This window comes from Phocoena sinus, chromosome 1, assembly GCF_008692025.1.
Source record: "Phocoena sinus isolate mPhoSin1 chromosome 1, mPhoSin1.pri, whole genome shotgun sequence".
Classification (NCBI taxonomy): Eukaryota; Metazoa; Chordata; class Mammalia; order Artiodactyla; family Phocoenidae; genus Phocoena; species Phocoena sinus.
This window is the reverse complement of record NC_045763.1, coordinates 184,209,784-184,228,562: the sequence shown is the minus strand read 5'-3', so window position 1 is coordinate 184,228,562 and position 18,779 is coordinate 184,209,784. Positions and strand designations below refer to the sequence as shown.

Sequence of the window (18,779 nt, the reverse complement as noted above, 5' to 3'; positions counted from 1 at the left end):
CAGTACCAACACTGTCATTTCACCATTTTTTTCTCTGTAAAAAAAAAAAAAACTTAACTAAACAAGCGATTTTAAACGTGGGTTTATGCCCCACTCACGGTCACGCGTGAAGCAGGTTCAGTCGATTGCAGTCCACATTCTTTCCAAATAGAACAGGAAAAAACTCAAGTTACAAGGATAACTGTCACATGCGTTTCTCTAGCCAGACCAGGCGTGGGTCCTGAGGCAGAATGCATTTCTAACTGTGAGTCTCAGTCAAGAGAATTTCAAAACTCCAGGCCAGATGGCTGTGATGGTCCCTTTGCTCTAAAACTTTTACTTTTACAGTTAAGTCTGTCCTCACCTGGAAATAAAGGGAAATGAGTGGCTTCTTTATTTAATGTTTAGCTATGTTTCTTTTAATGGCAGGCAACAGAGTCTGTTGAATTAATTACGCTAATTTAAACAACAACTGGGACTTACTGGTGGGGACACTGAAGCAGCGCACAGACTCTGGGAGCGCTGGACCAGTGGGCTCAGGAAGGACAGAAACCGAAGGGCTCCGGGGCCTCGGCAGGGCACCCGCAAGCTCGGCCTCGCCTTCCACCACAGTGCTGTGGGTTTCTCCCCCGCACAATGCGATCAGCCCTCCTACATCAGGCAGCCTAACTCCTGGATAAACCACCGACAGCAGGGAGGGAGCGCAGACATGGTCTCTGGGGAAACAAACTCTCCACCATCCCAATTTGTCTAAAACATCTGATTTTTATGGCCAGAAATTAATATTTCATTTTTAAGCACTAGGCATAATATTTGGTTCGATATGGTCAGTATACATAGTGTATGTGTATATTAAAACATTAAATGATATACCTTAAATAGATGCAAGTTTTATCAATAAAGCTGGGGAAAAATGAGAAATATAAAATATGTTTTCAACAGATAAAGGAGACTGTGCACTATACGTAAGAGCAAGTCTTTTAAAATAATGAACGTGGGCTTCCCTGGTGGCGCAGTGGTTGAGAGTCCGCCTGCTGATGCAGGGGACACAGGTTCGTGCCCCGGTCCGGGAAGATCCCACATGCCGCGGAGCGGCTGGGCCCATGAGCTGTGGCCACTAAGCCTGCACGTCTGGAGCCTGTGCTCCGCAACGGGAGAGGCCACAACAGTGAGAGGCCCAAAAAAAAAATGAACGTTACACTGAGCATTATGATATGGACGATATTTTTCATTTCACATATTCTTAGAAACTTGGGTGATTAAAAGTCGTATTTTTCCAAAGCAACGTTGTGAAAATAAATCCTGGTGTAAAGCATTTTTAAAATTTAAAAATTATTTTGCAAAGTGAATCACTCTATTTTTAAAAGTCTGTATCTTCATACGTCAGCTGTCACTAAATGAGACGTCCCTATGTAAGAAGAGTACCTGCTGTGATCTGAATGTCTGTGTTCCCCCAAAACTCCTATGCTGAACCCTAAAGCCCCAGCTGATGGTACGAGGAGGTGGGGCCTCTGGGAGGTGGTCAGGTCCTGAGGTGGGGTCCTTGTGAACAGGATTCGTGCCCTTGTAAGAGAGGCTCCGGAGAGCTCCCTGCCTGTCCCCCCACGTGAGGTCACAGCGGGAAACTGGCAGCCTACAACCCAGAAAAGGCCTTCACCAAAACCCGACCATGCTGACTCCTTGACCTTGGCCTTCCCAGCCTCCAGAACTGGGGGGGATAAATTTCGCTTGTTCATTAACCACGGAGTCTGTGGGATTCTGTTATGGCAGCCTGAAGAGACTAAGACAGCCCCTCGCTTGGGCGACCAGAACAACTCCCCTTCCCGCCGACCTCCCCTGCTCTTGGGGTTCCTAACCCGCTCCTCTCACCATTCCGTGTGTCTGCTGCACACCCTCTCACTGTGTCACATCCTGCTTCACGCTGACACTCTCTGCTGGTCTCCGCAGAATCCATGCAGAATAAAATCCACAAGGACAGGAGCAAGGGTGGTGGCACAGTGTATGTGCAGAACAAGCACCGGGTCAGGGGTCAGGGAGGCCTGAGCCTGTCACTGCTCTGTCACCAACTGGCTACACAATCGCCGCCATCTGTTCACTGCCTCTTTGCACACTTGTTCCAGTCAGAACTGAACAAGTAGTTACTCACAACATCCATCCATAAAGTTTCCTTACTTGTTATAAAAAGAGATGGTAATAACTGCCCTATTTACTTTTCCTAGTTGTTACCAAAAAAAAAAAAAGTGTAAATTCTTTATAAGCTGTTAAACACTACAGAAATAGTAGCGGGTTTTTTGTGTGTGTTTTAGGGTTTTTGGAAGGCCATCGTATAAACGGGATGAGCGTGGGCCTGGGAGTCGGCAGATACAAGCTAAGCCTGAGCATCGGCATTTCTCACCTGTCTGGCCTTGGGCAAGTCAACTCACCTTTTGGAGTATCAGTTTCCTCATCTATAGAACAGCGATACTAATACCCGTATCACATATTGCATGTGGATAATTAACATCTGTAAAGTACGTTCAACTGTCCTCATACCTGACTTTATACCCACAACTCTCCACCTTCGGTCCTATCCCATTTTCACACTACAGATCCTTCAATCCATGTGACTCCTCACCTCAGGTCTCCAGGAGCATCTTTAGGGCAGAGACCATAGACTTCATCACCAACGCCTAGCCTGGAGTGCACAGTGGGAGCTCAGTAAGTACATTAAAGAAGTGAATTCCCATCCACCTTCTTGGTAAAAACATAAATGTAACATAACAAACTGAAAAACCAGACGTTTCTAACAAAATGCATATCAATCTTACTCCATTCCTTAGTACAACAAAGACCCACTTTCACTTACATACATCCCTATGTTTTTCAACAGGTGCTAAGAAGAAAAGAGAAGCTTAAGACGAGACTTAGAGTAACCTTTATCTTTCTGACCAAAAATAAGACGTAAGACCATCAGCTCAAGATTTTTAAACTAAAAGGCTGTCCCTTTACTTATTTTGTTTTTTTAACCTATTAGGTAAAAGTATCAGCATTCAAAACCACCAGAAGCAACAGAGGAGCCTGAGGCTCCCAGAACAAAGCGAAACCAGAGAGCTGGTTTTCCCAGCTTCTAGCAGTTAGCCAACAATTAATTACTTGGAGTTGATATAAGGGCTAAAATCTTTTGGCCAGTCCTTATCCTAGGTTCTCTTCTTCATTTCCCAACTGAGGACTTGACTTCGGACTATATTACAAAGCTACAGTCATCAAAACAGTGTGGTACTGGCACAAAAACCAACATATAGATCAATGGAACAGGATAGAAAGCCCAGAGATAAACCCATACACTTACGGTCAATTAATCTACAACAAACGAGGCAAGACTATTAAATGGAGGAAAGAGAGTCTCTTCAATAAACAGTGCTGGGAAAACTGAACAGCTACATGTCAAAAAATGAAATTAGAACACTCTTTAACACCACACACAAAAATAAACTCAAAATAGATTACGTACCTAAACGTAAGACCTGATACCATAAAACTCTTAGAGGAAAACATAGGCCAAACACTCTCTGACATAAATCGCAGCAATATATTTTTCGATCCATCTCCCAGAGTAATGGAAGTAAAAATAAACAAATGGGACCCAATTAAACTCAAAAGCTTTAGCACAGCAAAGGAAACCATAAACAAAGCAAAAAGACAACCCACAGAATGGGAGAAAATATTTGCAAAGGATGCAACCGACAAGGGATTAGTCTCCAAAATTTTCAAACAACTCATGCAGCTCAATGCCAAAAAAAACAAACACCCAATCAAAAAATGGGCAGATGACCTCAAGAGACATTTCTCCAAAGATGACATACAGATGGCCAAGAGGCACATGAAAAGATGCTTAACATCACTAATCATTAGAGAAACGCATATTTAAACTACAGTGAGGTATCACCTCACACAGGTCAGAATGGCCATCATCAAAAAAATCTACGAACAATAAATGCTGGAGAGGATGTGGAGAAAAGGGAACCCTCCTACACTGTTGGTGGGAATGTAAATTGATACAGTTACTAGGGAGAACAGTATGGAGGTTCCTTAAAAAACTAAAAATAGAAGTACCATATGACCCAGCAATCCCACTACTGGGCATATATCTGGAGGAAAACTTGGTTCAAAAGGATACATGCACCCCAGTGTTCACTGCAGCACTGTTTACAATAGCCGAGACATGGAAGCAACCTAAGTGTCTATCAACAGAGAAATGGATAAAGAAGATGTGGTACAGATATACAATGGAATATTACTCAGCCATAAAAAAGAGTAAAATAATGCCATTTGCAGCAACAGGGATGGACCTGAAGATTATCACACTAAGTGAAGTCAGTCAGACAGAGAAAGACAAATATCATATGATATCACTTACATGTGGAATCTAAAACAAAATGATACAAATGACCTTATTTACAAAACAGAAACAGGCTCACAGACTTAGGGAAGGAACTTACGGTTACCAGGGGGGAAGGGTGGGGGGTAGGGACAGATTAAAAAAAAAAAAAAATCTCAATTCCACCTCAAAAACGCTTCTCCTGAAATTCCACGGCCTCCAGCGGTGTCTCTCCCACGGCACAGTGACTATAACACAAGTCTGATGCCCTCCTCCCCGGTTTAAAGCCCCATTACTTCCAGGATGAAGTGACACTTGGGGGACACAGAAGCTCATCCGTGCCCTGGCCCCATCCAACGGTCTGGCCTCGGTTCTCATCGGCCCCGACACGTACCCTGGGCTAAAGCTGTGACGGTGCACACGGCTCTCACACCCTTGGCACTCACGCACCACCTACAACAGGCGCTTCTGTGCCCACCTGGCAACCCCTTCAGAGCCGTCAAGACTCAGACTAAGATTAGGACTGAGTTCGGTGCCTCTGAACTCCTGAAACGTATGTACTACAGCGTGCTTATGTTTCTATAATCTCCAGTAGAAAGTGAGCCATTGAAGGACAGGGACTCTGTTTCATCACAGCAGGTAATACAGAGTACACGACTGAACTGAATAAATTAATACACGGCCTGACTGACTGCAGTTTTATTATAAATATAAAGGTTACTGTGAGATCATCTGGTAAAGTAAGCACCAGTCGTCAAGTTATTTCTACGAGAAAGTAATTTGGAGTTCTAAATAACTGTTACAAATAAACTCAAACACAATAAACACGGCTGTAAGATATCAAGAGATACTGTGACTTTGTAACTGAGGCGTATATGCTACCCAGAAATACTGATGGAGCCCAAACTAGGTACATGATCCGTGGGAAACAGAAAGACCCGGCACTAGGCATGAAGAAAAAACCCTGCTCAACAACGGCTATGAGAATTTAAAATAATTTTTCACAGACAAGCTCTGCTCCTAAGTTTGTAAGGCACTATTATACAAGGGTGACTAGAAATAAGTACCTTCTCAACCACTACTATCACGTTCCATGTATATAATCCTTTTCCTCTAAAGTGCAATTTTTAACCTTCTTACACGGGGAAAAGATTTTTTAAAGCTTCTCCATGGGTACAGGACCCCGAGTTCCAGCGACAGAGGTACCAAGGAAATCCCAACAGCAGCTGCTGACCGGACCAGTGTGCCGGCAGTTGGCAGGGAGGCAGGGAAGGAAAACAGGAGGGAGGAGGACCGCACGACGCTCCCCCAGCTCGGCTCGTCCGTTCCGCGCTTTCCGTGTGCCCAGCAGAATCGGTGGTAACCGGGGGATCACCAGGCACGGTCTTAAACCACCCCCCAGGAAGACCTGATCACAACTCTGCTTCACCCGCCCTCCGTCCGCAGCCCTTCACACAAGGCTACAGGAGCAGAAGCCAGGGCAAGAGGGCTGCGCAGGCTTCCAGAGGCACACGGCCCTGCTCCCTCCCGCCTACAGCCCCTGTCTCCTCCCACCCGCTCCCGTCGGCCCGCCTCCCAGGACTTCCCGTACCCGGGCGAAGACGAAACTACAGCCAGCCGCAGCGGAGCTGGCCTGGATCCCGCCTCCGCCCCTCCCTGCGCTGGCTCCGAGGCCGGGGCCGCGTTCTCAAAGCCTCAGCTTCCTCATCCGTACAGCGGGGACCATACGCTCTCCTCTAAGGGCTGTTGTAAGATTTCAATTACGTGAGACGGGGGATGAAACGTGGAGGCACACTGCCGGGCACAGAGTAAGCTAAACCAAAGGGGCTTCCAGGTGGGATGGTACGTGAACACGTATACAGATGGATAGAAGCAAATCAGCATGCAAAGGGCTTCACGGTGTTTTGCCATGTTTCGCTTGCTCGGCGCAGGCTGGAAAAAAAAAAGTCAACAAAACCACCACTACCACCACCACCACCGACAAAAACCCCAGAAAAACAGCATGAAAACTGACTCCATGAGCCTGTAACCACAGAAAGAGCTACAGACCCTCAACTTCGGCTCAGAGCCTCCTCACCATCCAGGAAGCCCACCCTATCTTTCAGCCTCATCTCACATTTATGCCTCCACACAGGCAACACTGTAAGTAGTGACATATATGCTTTCAGTTCCAACTTGGGTCAAGAATTCCTTCAGGGCAGTCACCTCTGTCACCCACCCCTTTTCCCAACCACCGAAAGCCCATTAATCATCCATCCTCTGAAGCCTTTCCTCATCCTCCCCGGCAGAAATCATCACGCCCATCTGTACGTTCCCAACGCCTATTGCTTAAACTCATACTTAGAGCACTTGTTTCATGCTAATTAGCATTTTTTCCGATCTTCTTCCTCACTGGAGTCTAAGTTCCACATCATTCAAGTGGAGTGTCAGTGGTCAGCTGAATGCACAGACCACAAAAACGTAATAAAATAAAGTAAACACGTCTTTACCTACAGGAATGTCCTTCTTGAGGGTAGACGAATATTTCCATCATCTTTCTGTGTTCTAAACACAGCTTCACTGGCCGGTCACTACTACAAAGCTGTGTAATGGACAGTAGCAGGGATACGTACTAACTTTTTTAGCTTATGTTTTCTCAATAACCAAAAACATCTCTTATAACAATCCTGACAGTCACTGAGAGAACATTTTATGCCTTACTTATCAAATGATTTATCAGCCCACTTTAATTTCCATTAGTTAAGCAGAGTATTAAATCTTTTTGCTACTCATTGAAAGAAAGCACTTCAAAATAAACTTTTTTGTTATATGAGGATGGACCTGTTCCAAAACAAGATCTGATTAAATAATAAATGTTATTTTATAAATCAAATATGAAAATCAATCTCCTTGTTTCATATCACACATACTATATGCATTTACTTTATGGAGTTTTATAAATGTAAATATCAACTCTTATTTCCTACATATACAAACATGGCTGGAAAGCTGATTTACAACCAAGAGTTTGATTCATAAGCAGTCTACGGTTTAGATAGCATGAGTCCAAATATTAAAGTGCTCAAATTCCCTTCAAATGACAGCAGTCTAAATTAGAAAGTCACAGTTTTAGCTCGTTCAGATTCTAATTCTACTTTTGCTACTAAATAACAGTGCTACCCTAGGCAAATCACTTAACCTCTCTAAATTCTAAGTTTTACATATTTGAAATGACTCTGGATTAGATCAAATTTCCCAGATCCCATTCTTATCATACAAATCACCTTGAACACTTGTTTGAAAATACACGTACTGACCCCTCTTCTAAAGGCTCTATGCTAGCAGCTCTGCCTTGGGGGCCAGGGGGTCTGTGTTCAGAGTTCCCACGGACGCGTGTTCCCCAGGCTCCTCCTGTTTGGGAAGTCTTCTACTACACACTGGTTTCTGATCTCTAATGCTCTTTATGGCTCTGAAGTTCTATGAATTTAAGATTTTATGACATGGATCAAGTCCCCCAGCCCAACCCGATGATATCGAACACAGTCCACGCGCAACTTCATTTTGCTGTGCAGGAAAGTTCAAAAGCTATCATTCTTAACATCTGGCTCCATTTGCTGTACAAGTCCCTCAACTTTCAAGCCATCCTACATACCAGTGTTTGTGCTGACAAATAATCTGACAGCTAACCTGATCTGGGTCAGAACACACTTCTGGTGGAAGGCGCTCCCCTGTGGTTTTAATGCACACAACTCGCCATACGTTTAACGCTGACTCACGCATTAGCGTCAGCTCTCAGAGCCTGTGCGTCCGGCCCTGCAACTGTGCCTGGTTCACAATCTGTCCTTTACTCACATATGTGTGACAGCCATCAGGCAGACCACGACTCTACAACCCCTTCCAGCGATCTGACAGATAATTCAGTTAATAGTTATGAATAAACTTTAATACATCATAACTATTACCTGGCTTTGAAACGTAATGCCTGAAAACACTTGCCCATGGATATAAATACAGAAGAAAACATTTTAAAGGCTATACTCTCAAAATCTCTCTTTAAAAGCACTGTGATAGAAAGCATGTGCTCTGCAACGGGTGTTGTCATTTTTTAAAAAAGGCATTGCTTTCAATCCCCACCCACCCCGAGTTAATAAAATCTGGTTAGTCAAACTTGCCTTAGAATATTTCTGCTACCACCACACATTTCTTCCCCCCAAAAGGCTGGGAGGCAGCATACAGAAATAAAAGATCTCAAACATACCAAGATAATTTAGAGGTGGGAAGTGTGGTGGGGGTCAATATATTCAGGACAGTTAAACATACCAGTTTTCATTATACTTCTCAAAAAGCAGGACAAGGCAGGAAACTGATTCTTACTCCTCTAAAACCAGACCAAACAGTTTCTCAGGAAACAAAGCTTTTACTAGTACTCTGAGAAATTTTCTCACAGGGGTCTTAGAAAAATAGTTAGAGTACGGCATCATCGGTCAAAATTTCACAGCAACTGGAAAACCTGAAATCAAACTGTAAGAAAAACTGCAAGTACGCGATTAAAACACAGATCATTAGGTGTGACACCGCAAGGGTGCAGGTGATGTAGTCAAGCATGAGTGCCTGATGCCCACAGACAGAAGCCAGACCCAGAGGACCAGAGGCCGTATCGTTTACATCACGTTCCTTAAATCTCATCTACCGGAGTCAGATTTAATAGCAGGATCGATACAGAGTGAAAGAAACCTGACAGGAATGCGATTAGTCGTCTACCAAACCTGTATCTTCACACACACAAGCTGCACTAGGAAAAAGAATGAAGAAAATGTGGTAGGTTTGTTTCACTCTTACTAAAGAGGATCTAAAATAGATAACCTCCTCTAATGCTAGAAGGACCAGGTCATGTGACGTGTATCTTTGGTACCTGAAAGAACGGGTACTGAGCAAACACAGACACAGACTCAACGTTGCGGACGTGCTTTATAACCATCCATTTGGCCTGAACGATGGAAGCAAAAATAATCAGAGCAGAAGCATCCCACTAGCGCAGTGACCGCAGAGAGGTGGCGGTGAGCGCCTGTGGGGACACCTGAGCAGAGACAGGTGCACAACGATGGGGGAACCCGCAAGGTGGACCTGAAGCCGTCAGTGAGAGGTGAAAATCTCACATCTGATAATAAACACTCTTACTTTTCCTTAATAATTCTATTATAAATCTATTACTAAATTCATTACGTTTTTCTTGAGACATTATTCTCCATTTCTTGAAAGTAACTGTTTTTTTTAAGAAGGAAAATAGGCAGAAAGCAAAAGCGGGTCAATCGTCTCTTTCAGCACTATATTCGGTAAACTAATTTTCGTTCATTCTTTGAAATTCTTCAATTTCAAAACTTCATATCTTCTTCTTGTATATCTCTCTCCTTCCTCCGAAGTAAGGAATGTCTCATGCAAGAGCATGATTTAATTAAACGTGCGAATCTGCTGTTCTAATGCCATTCTCGACGATGCCCAGCGTTTTGTAAACCTGAGCTACAGCGGTACCGCAGATTGAAGCGGCAGGCGATGCACCTGAGCGTCTGTGTGTCTCCACAGACTATCATGAGAGAGGCCTGCCTGCTAGTCCCAAGCCAGCGCAGAGCCCTTCATTGTGTGTTTTCCACAAGAACGCATTCAAGTTGTTAAGTAAACTGAAGTATCTGATATACAGACATTTACCAAGAGGTCATTCAAGCATGTAAATGAACACTTACAAATCCCATCTCTTTCCTAATGAGAATAAAAGGATGCACTTTACATCTCTTCTAGTCTCTATGATGGAAAAAAGTTTTTAAATCAAAAAAGAAATCACTTTACTTTACTTGGGAATTATGTAATTGTTTCTCCCAGGCATTATAATAGCACCAAACATTCCACAATAGTTTATTAAAATCTTCCTTAATTTGTTCACTTTGCTATACACCTGAAACACAACACTGTAAATCAACTATACTTCAATTTTAAAAAATCTTAATCTGAAAATGAGGCTTGTAAGAAAAAAGGTATTTTTTAAACTCTAGGCAGAGATGACAATGCAATGGTAAAACCTATGTCCCTCTGTATTATAATACAATTCACAAACGTACACACTTGAAACAAAATAATCTTGGGTGTATAAAGACTCACCATCTGTATGGGTTTCTTGTGGAGATCTCGTTCTGTTACCAATTTTTCTTGGTCCGTGACATAAAGACCTTTCTGTGCTAAAGCCTGGATGACAGCATCATGGCCCAAAAGGGGTTTGGCAGCGTCGCTCTTGAGAATGAGGCTCCCAGCGCGACAGTACAGTTCAGCCGAGAGAAGCAAATTAACAACAGGCGGCTTGATGTGCTCCTGGTCATACTGGTCTGTGTAAAATGGCTCTCGAAGCTCCTCTGGCACATTTTCTACAAAGATTAAGGGGAAACAATTTCTTACAAGGTTTTTATAAAAGAAACACAGCTTATCTAACAATCATTCGTGTCTTAAAAGTTAAGATTCCTTCTAAAAATAACAATAACCCTTTAGCTGAAAAGATGATTTATTCGACCTTGGCAGGTAATCTGGAACGAGAAAGAGAGAGAATTTTCCTTTACGGAAGATACGGTTCCGAGAATATTCTAAAAAGCGACTCTACCAAGCCATCAAGGAAGAGACGTCTTCTGAGTCCGGGCAGTCTGCGGAAAGTATTCCCACGTGCACGCTGGAACACAGAGAGCGAGCGAGCTACAAGGCTCCGAAAAGCCCATTCCAGCGGATCCGCTCACATTCAAGCGCTCACGATAACAGCTGCTTCCGGGCACCGCTAGGCCTCGACGCCTGGGAGTAAAAAATCCTTTGCCCAAAGCTGCCCGGCTCACCGGCTGCCAAGCAGGACGCGCCCACTGCGCGCTGTCCCTCCGCCTCCCGCCGCCTCTGGCCTCTCCCTCCTGTTGGCCCGCGTAGGCTGCTGAGCGGCAGCTACAGCTGCGGTTCTCGGAGAACCACCCTTACAAGTCCTGAACGCCAGCAAGCCCTGTTTCCTTCGCCTTCCCACCGACCCCACCCCAACCCCCAAAAGCCTTCCTGGGCACCCAGCTGCTCCCTTCGAGGGAGACAGACAGGGCAGCTGGGCGATGGGATGGTCTCTGAGCTTCTCTCTGGTGGCCAGGCCATCGCCCGGGAAGAACGCCAGGCAAGGACGGGCGTCGTCCCCCGCGAGGAAAGGCGGGCATCTGAGCAGGAAGCTGGCGTAGAGCCACAGTCACAGAACCTGGCAGCTCTGGCCCGACACCAGCCAGGCCCCCGCCTGCCTCCTCCGGAGAATGAGGGCTCGGGGCCACCCGCCACCCATCACGGCTTCGAGGAGCCTCCTCAACAGGCAGCTTCAGCGTGAGCCCGACGACGCCACAGCGCTCAGCCACGCCAGCCTTCCAAAAGGTGTACTCGCGAGTATTAATATACAACGTAGCAATTTTACCTTCAAGTTCTTGACAGGTCCTATCACTTAGAAAAATATTTTCATCAAATAACAGTATCATAATGATTGCACGTTCACTTTCTATATGAGTATGGTTCTGGGGAATTCAAGGATTTGGAAATAATCCTTACCCTCAAGGAGCCGGTAGTCTACAAATAATCTAGACAGACAGGTAAAGTTCAGCAGTTCAGAAACTGGAGACAACAGTGAGCAATAAATGATCAAGAGGCTTCCCTGGTGACGCAGTGGTTAAGAATCTGCCTGCCAATGCAGGGGACACGGGTTCGAGCCCTGGTCTGCGAAGATCCCACATGCCGCACTGCAAATAAGCCCGTGCTCCACAACTACTGAGCCTGCGCTCTAGAGCCCGCGAGCCACAACTACTGAGCCTCTGTGCCACAACTACTGAAGCCCGCACACCCAGAGCCCGTGCTCCACAACAAGAGCCACCGCAGTGAGAAGCCCGCGCACCGCAAGGAAGAGTAGCCCCCGCTCGCGGCAACTAGAGAAAGCCCGCGCGCAGCAACGAAGACCCAATGCAGCCAAAAATAAATAAATAAATTTAAAATGGAAAAAATAAATAAAAGAGAAAAGAGAATCAGAGGAAGCATCAACTCCAGAAGCAAGATCATAAACTTAGTTTTACATGTGCTGAGTCTGAAACAATAGCAAAAATACCCAAGTGGAAATATCCAAAAAGCAGCTGGGAATACAGGACTCTGGAAAGAGGTCAAGAGTAGATGTACCGGGCTTCCCCGGTGGCGCAGTGGTTGAGAGTCTGCCTGCCGATGCAGGGGACACGGGTTCGTGCCCCGGTCCGGGAAGATCCCACGTGCCGTGGAGCGGCTGGGCCCGTGAGCCATGGCCGCTGGGCCTGCGCGTCCGGAGCCTGTGCTCCGCAACGGGAGAGGCCACAACAGTGAGAGGCCCGCGTACCACAAAAAAAAAAAAAAAAAAAAAAAAAAAAAAGAGTAGATGTACCAATTTGGGATTTTGGAGACATCTAAAAATACCATCCTCATTTAATAATTGAAAACACTTTCCTTCCTTCGTGGCTGCATTAACCAGTAGTGAGCCAGCCTTAAACTCAGCAGCGGCCTCAGCGTGACACATGAGCTCCGTTGTAATCTACAGAACACGGGCGCTGGCACTCACTTAAATTCTCGTATCACGGGAGCTAAATGGAAGCTACTCGTAGAGCAAATTTAAAGGGAAATTATTTGATTTGAAGACAATTATTATAAAATGTACACATAACAGATTTTTTCCCCCTATAACAATAAAAAGTGACGAATGCAGTGACTTGGTACCTAAACATCTGCTATGCAAAGAAAAGTGACTGCTCATCACCAGGGTTGCAAACTTCACCGCACCTGTACATCCGCTTACATTTATTTACGGCTTTTACATCCATTCTCACACACGATCTTTATTACAACTTGGTGGAACTGTCAAATCAGACAATACGCAGAAAAATATCAGGAATGTGTAATACTTAATAAGGGCCTTTATGTGCGGGCACTGTCACAAACATGCATTCTGTCGTTCAATACTAACAACCCTCTTGTCCCTATTTTACAGATAAGGAACTCAAGAAAGGTTACCTTGCCCAAGGACACATAGCTGATAAGTGCAGAGTCTTAGCTCGAAACCTTGTAGCTAAACAGATTCAAAAATAACAATGGTTTGCCAGGATCAACAGGCTGGAAGGTGGAAAACATACAGCTTAGGGGCTATTTTCATTTTATTATGACGAACCCACAAATCTAAGTGATGAAGATGTAAGTTTCAAAAAAAGATCTCAATGCAAGGAAAAGGGAAGGAATCCAGCAAGTCAAAGAATGTTTCAAGAATATGACAAAAACAGATTATTCCACCCCAAAAGAATGCAAAACTGCATACTGAGTATTGTAAAGTAGGTCACTTTTAAGAACAAGTCTTCAAGAACTAAATATGCTTAAAGAAGACTTCGAAAATGTCGATCATTTTGCCAACAGTACAAGACTATCATTTTTTAGAAAACAGTTTGGACTTGTATCACATTTTTAAAATGAATGACCTGAAACCACATATTAGAAAATAAACAGGCAAAATCAAAGATAAGAGGTTTCACCCTGCCCCTCACCTCCAGAGTACAAGAAGGTAAGAAATTAATACTTCAAGAAACTGAAACTCCCAGAATTGCAAAGGATAAGAGACAAGTTTTTCTTGTGCACCAGGACTTAAGCAAGAACCTACCTTACTCATGTTATTATAAATCCTGACTAGAGCGAAGCTTTGAAATTAACAATCACCTGAAACGCTTGGGCACAGGCAGAGGGCACAGAAACAGTCTTGCCCAAGGCACTTTTCTATAAAGCTGAGTTAGTACTAGTTGCATCCATGCACCAGCAAATGACACAGATTTCCTTAACACAGTGAATGGTCAGGGGTTACAAGGGGAATGCAGTTCAGAAATATCACCACTCAACCATGGGAACACTGCCTTATTTTCCAAATCTAAAAATTATGTCTAAGGCAATTACTAAGACAGAATTTGTGAGTTTCAAAATCTCCAAGTAAAAGTAAGCCCTACACCTGGAACTCTAAATTAACCAAAAGACACAAAAATGGTCAGTTAACATTTTTTAAAAAAATCATAGTACCGGTAATCAAAGAAAGTTACAATGAGACTCTGCCTATCAAAATGGCAAGTAATTTTTTAAACCCACAGTTGACAAGGATGTATTAAAATGAGTACCTCACAGAAATCCAAAAAAGAGGGGAGGGCTTCCCTGGTGGCGCAGTGGTTGAGAATCTGCCTGCCAAGGCAGGGGATACGGGTTCGAGCCCTGGTCTGGGAGGATCCCACATGCCGCGGAGCAACTAGGCCCGTGAGCCACAATTACTGAGCCTGCGCGTCTGGAGCCTGTGCTCCACAACAACAGAGGCCGCGACAGTGAGAGGCCCGCGCACCGCGATGAAGAGTGGCCCCCGCTTGCCACAACTAGAGAAAGCCCTCGCACAGAAACGAAGACCCAACGCAGCCAAAAATAAATAAATAAATAAAGCAAAACTGTCAACAAGTAAAAAACACTAGTATAAAAAAAAAAAAGAGAGGATATATGTATACTATAGCTGATTCACTTTGCTGTAGAGTAGAAACTAACACAACGTTGTAAAGCAACTATACTCCAATAAAGATTAATTTTAAAAAAAAAGAGTACCTCCTACATGACCAGAGGGCAAGGACCATAATTATTCCCCATAATACAAACCGTAGCATCTTAGTGCCTGATACATGGCGAGCACAAAATAAATATCTGATGAATGAAAATGTTATTATTTTTTTTAATTTTAGTCATCAGTCTTGTCCTAAAGGGACTCCCAGATTTCAAATTTCCCCTCAACTCCCAGATTCTGTACTAGTAATCCTAATTTACTCCGTGTACCTGCTTTGAAAAACCTGACAGTTTTCCCCTAGGCCACTCTTTACTTCTGCAATAGTATCCCTCTCAAAACCAAACCTTTTCCAGTTAACCTACATTCACTACCAGCAGGAGGCAGCATGACAGAGCGGGGAAAACTGGGGCTTTGGATTTAAAAGCTGTGTCTTCCCTGACCCGGGACCGTGAGTGCAGGAACTGTCTGTCCTGAGTTCGGGCTCCCCAGCCTGCACAGGTGTGCAGTCACGGTTGCTCCTGACTTCAAGTTCCTCCACCTCTGGGCCCACCACACCGCAGACGCTACAGGGTGCCATGTCTGTCCCTCGGGGCCTGGGCACCAGCTACTCCCCGGCCCCTCACCCTCCTCCCGCGGTCGGCCCTTCCCATCGGGAGCTCAGTCAGTGGTCATCTCCCAGATACACCTTCCCTGACCCCACGCAGTCGTCCTGTTTCAATGACTACTATCCCATAATATTTAGGTTAGCCTATTTCTACCCCCTCCCACTACATTGCAGCCTGGAGGAGAACGGGATACTTTGAGACGCAGGGACCTCTCCTGAGCTCCAGGTCCTCACAACCCTTCACGAACCCCAAACCAGAGCCTGGTTTCTCAGAAACATGGAAAGGGCGGGGGGGTCCGAGCGAGCTCTATGGGGCTGGACTGAGATGGGAAGTGTCAGTGTGGACACATGGTGGTTGGCATGTATCTGTGACAGAGAGAGTCACATCTGGACGTGCGTGTTTCCTAGCTCTGTCTGCTAAATCCCAGCGGCAATAAGCCTCGCACCTGTATCTCAGTTTCTAATACGCCTCCCATTAAAACGCACCAGGACTCCTCCAGAAATGGCTGTTTCCTCCCGGGCTGGAGCAGGAAAACTGCAAGATCAGCTAAGAACGTGTGTGTGTGTGTGTGTGTGTGTGTGTGTGTGTGTGTGTGTGTGTGTGTGTGTGTGTGCGCGCGCGTGCGAAAGCTAACAAATGATGGGACCATGTCAAAAGGTCACAGGATTCAGCCGGAAAGAGATCCCACTGGCCAAATCTGAGACAATCTGAACATCAAAATAAGTAATGACAATAAAAGATTAGAACCCACTGAATAAAACAAGAATGTCCACCCTGATGGAAACAAATAAATGAATAAGTATGTGAAAGAAAAAGAAGGGAAAACTCTTCTTTGTAGTAGAATACCAACTAAAAATGGGATAAAATAAATGGGATAACAACTGATTCAAGCAAGAATCATTTTGGATGCTAAATTGGTGGGTTTGATGAACAGGGTATTTCAAATTATCTCCCCACGAATTGCTTCTTAATTAAAGATGGAAAATATTAACTTTATAGCGGAGAGAAGTGGCAGATACCGCCTGAAGCAAGTGATCAAAATCTGCACCACCAACTGAACGTACATCGCGTGCCCCTGACACAACCCACACTGAAAACACAGCACCTCTTCTGTGGTCGTCCCGCCAGGTTTGTGTAACTTGAATCCATCAAGAAGACACGTTAGATCCAAATGAGGGACGTTCTATAAAATAACTGGCTTACTGTTTTCATAAGATAAAAATACATTTTAATAAAGGGAGCAAATCGACACTGCAGGCTCAGACATTTCGGGGGTACTGAGAACCTGGATTTCCTATTTCCTGACCCCCCCTCCCCAGCATCTCGGTGCATGAGGGAGGATGTCAAGCGGTCTGATCCTGGGAGCAACAGAGGGTAAGGAAACTGCGCTCTGTCTAGATACTTCTCCTCTGCGGCTGCCTGGCTGCCCAGCGGTTCATCTCTGGTGCCTCCCGCGCATCCCTGCCCAAGCCCCCTGAGGAACGCAGGGATGCGGCCAGGCAGGGGGCAACGAAGCACACCTGCTGCTGGAGAGAGACAGGTGACGGAGGTGGCAGGGATGAGAGGGGGTGCGAGGGCGGGTCAGCTGGAGGCGAGCAGGGAGGGAAGGAGGGAGAGTAGAGAGTAGGTGGTCAAAGGACAAGAAGGAAGAAAGCCAAAGAAGACGGGGTGGCACCAGGGGACAGGAGCGGGGGGCGGGGGGAATGGGGGGGCGGGAAAGGTCTCCGGTTCCTGGGTCTCCATCACTTCTTATCTGGGTCAGGGGTCTGTGTACTGTTCCTTCAGACTGTCTAGGTTTTCTTGTTGGGACACTGCCCGCAGCCACACCAGAATCTCATCGTCGTCCCAGTCATGGAACCCAGGGGCGGAATGAGGGCCCAGCGTTCCAGAGAGGGCAGAGGACCACGAGGCAGGAGGTGGCCCAGGTGGAGCCTGCAGGGACCTGCCTGCTTGTGCCAGGGGCACAGGGCAAAGACAGTGCCCAGGGCAGGGGCCTGCCACCCAGCTCAGCAGGCAGCAGGGGTGCTGAGGCTACACAATGTCAGGATCGTGGAAGACAGAGACAGACTGAGACGCCGTTCCAGGTTAAGGGGCCGACGGAGACAAGTCTACTACATGTGGTGCACAATCCTGGACTGCATCTGGAAATGGGGAAAAGCAGCAACACAGGACGTTAAGACAATGGCAAATCTGAGTAGGGGATGTGGGTTAGATAATACGGGGTCGAAGTTAAAGTTCCGTATTTTTATAATTTTACTGAGATTACCTGAGACTTACCGTTCATCTCTCATCAGGAGAGAGCCTGAAGTATTTAGGGGTAGAGGGTACAATGTCTCTAATTCTTTCTCAGACAGCTCAGAAAACATTACGTGTGTGTGTGTGTGTGTGTGTGTGTGTGTGTGTGTGTATGTATCTACAGACACACACGGATTTGTGTGGGGGAAGGGGAAGGGAGAAAATGGGACAAAAGGTTAACAACTGGTAACCTGGGGAAAGGGTATGCAGGAATTCCTTGTACTATTCTTTTTTTTTTTTTTTTTTTTGCGGTACGCGGGCCTCTCACTGTTGTGGCCTCTCCCGTCACGGAGCACAAGCTCCGGATGCGCAGGCTCAGCGGCCATGGCCCACGGGCCCAGCCTCTCCGCGGCATGTGGGATCTTCCCGGACCGGGGCACGAACCCGCGTCCCCTGCATCGGCAGGCGGACTCTCAACCACTGCGCCACCAGGGAAGCCCCTTTGTCCTATTCTTATGCATTTGAAATTACGCTGAAGAGAGTCATGAAACCTCAAAGCGCCCCAAATCAATCTTCTCCCCAAGCGTAATCATTCCCGGTGTTCCCTGCGTCACAGAAGTACAGCGGCATCTAGGCGTCGTCCCTCAAGCCCCAGACCAAATCCATCACCAAACCCAGCCCAACCCTCCCCTTCTCGCAATCTCAACTCCCACCTCCTGGTCCTGGCTCTTGGAACTTTGCGTCTGCACTACTGCATCACTCCTCAACTTGTCTTTGCAATGCCCACACCTGTCCCCACTCCAAACCATTCTCTACTGTAGCCAGAATCTGCTTACTTCCCGTAGGCAAACTTGAGCAGGTCACACACCCTGCCAGACCTCAGGGTTTTCAATGACCTCTGCTTCTTTAAGGACTCAAAGCCTTCCTCTGACCTACAGAAAGACATGCCCTGCCCTGGCGCCCATTCAGTTCCTGAACCACGCACGCTCCCTCCCCCCGC

The 18,779-nt window shown here is 45.9% G+C and overlaps 1 protein-coding gene across 3 annotated transcripts in view; it reads right to left on the bottom strand.

Annotated features, from left to right (window-relative positions):
* The window catches only part of CAMSAP2 (calmodulin regulated spectrin associated protein family member 2), a 98,945-nt gene that overhangs the window by 68,868 nt on the left and 11,298 nt on the right, over window positions 1–18,779 (bottom strand). For all 3 annotated transcript variants that reach the window (XM_032631011.1, XM_032631026.1, XM_032631017.1), the window contains exon 2: window positions 10,466–10,725. In XM_032631011.1, the coding sequence (XP_032486902.1) occupies window positions 10,466–10,725 (260 nt within the window). The remainder of the gene's footprint in view (window positions 1–10,465; window positions 10,726–18,779) is intronic.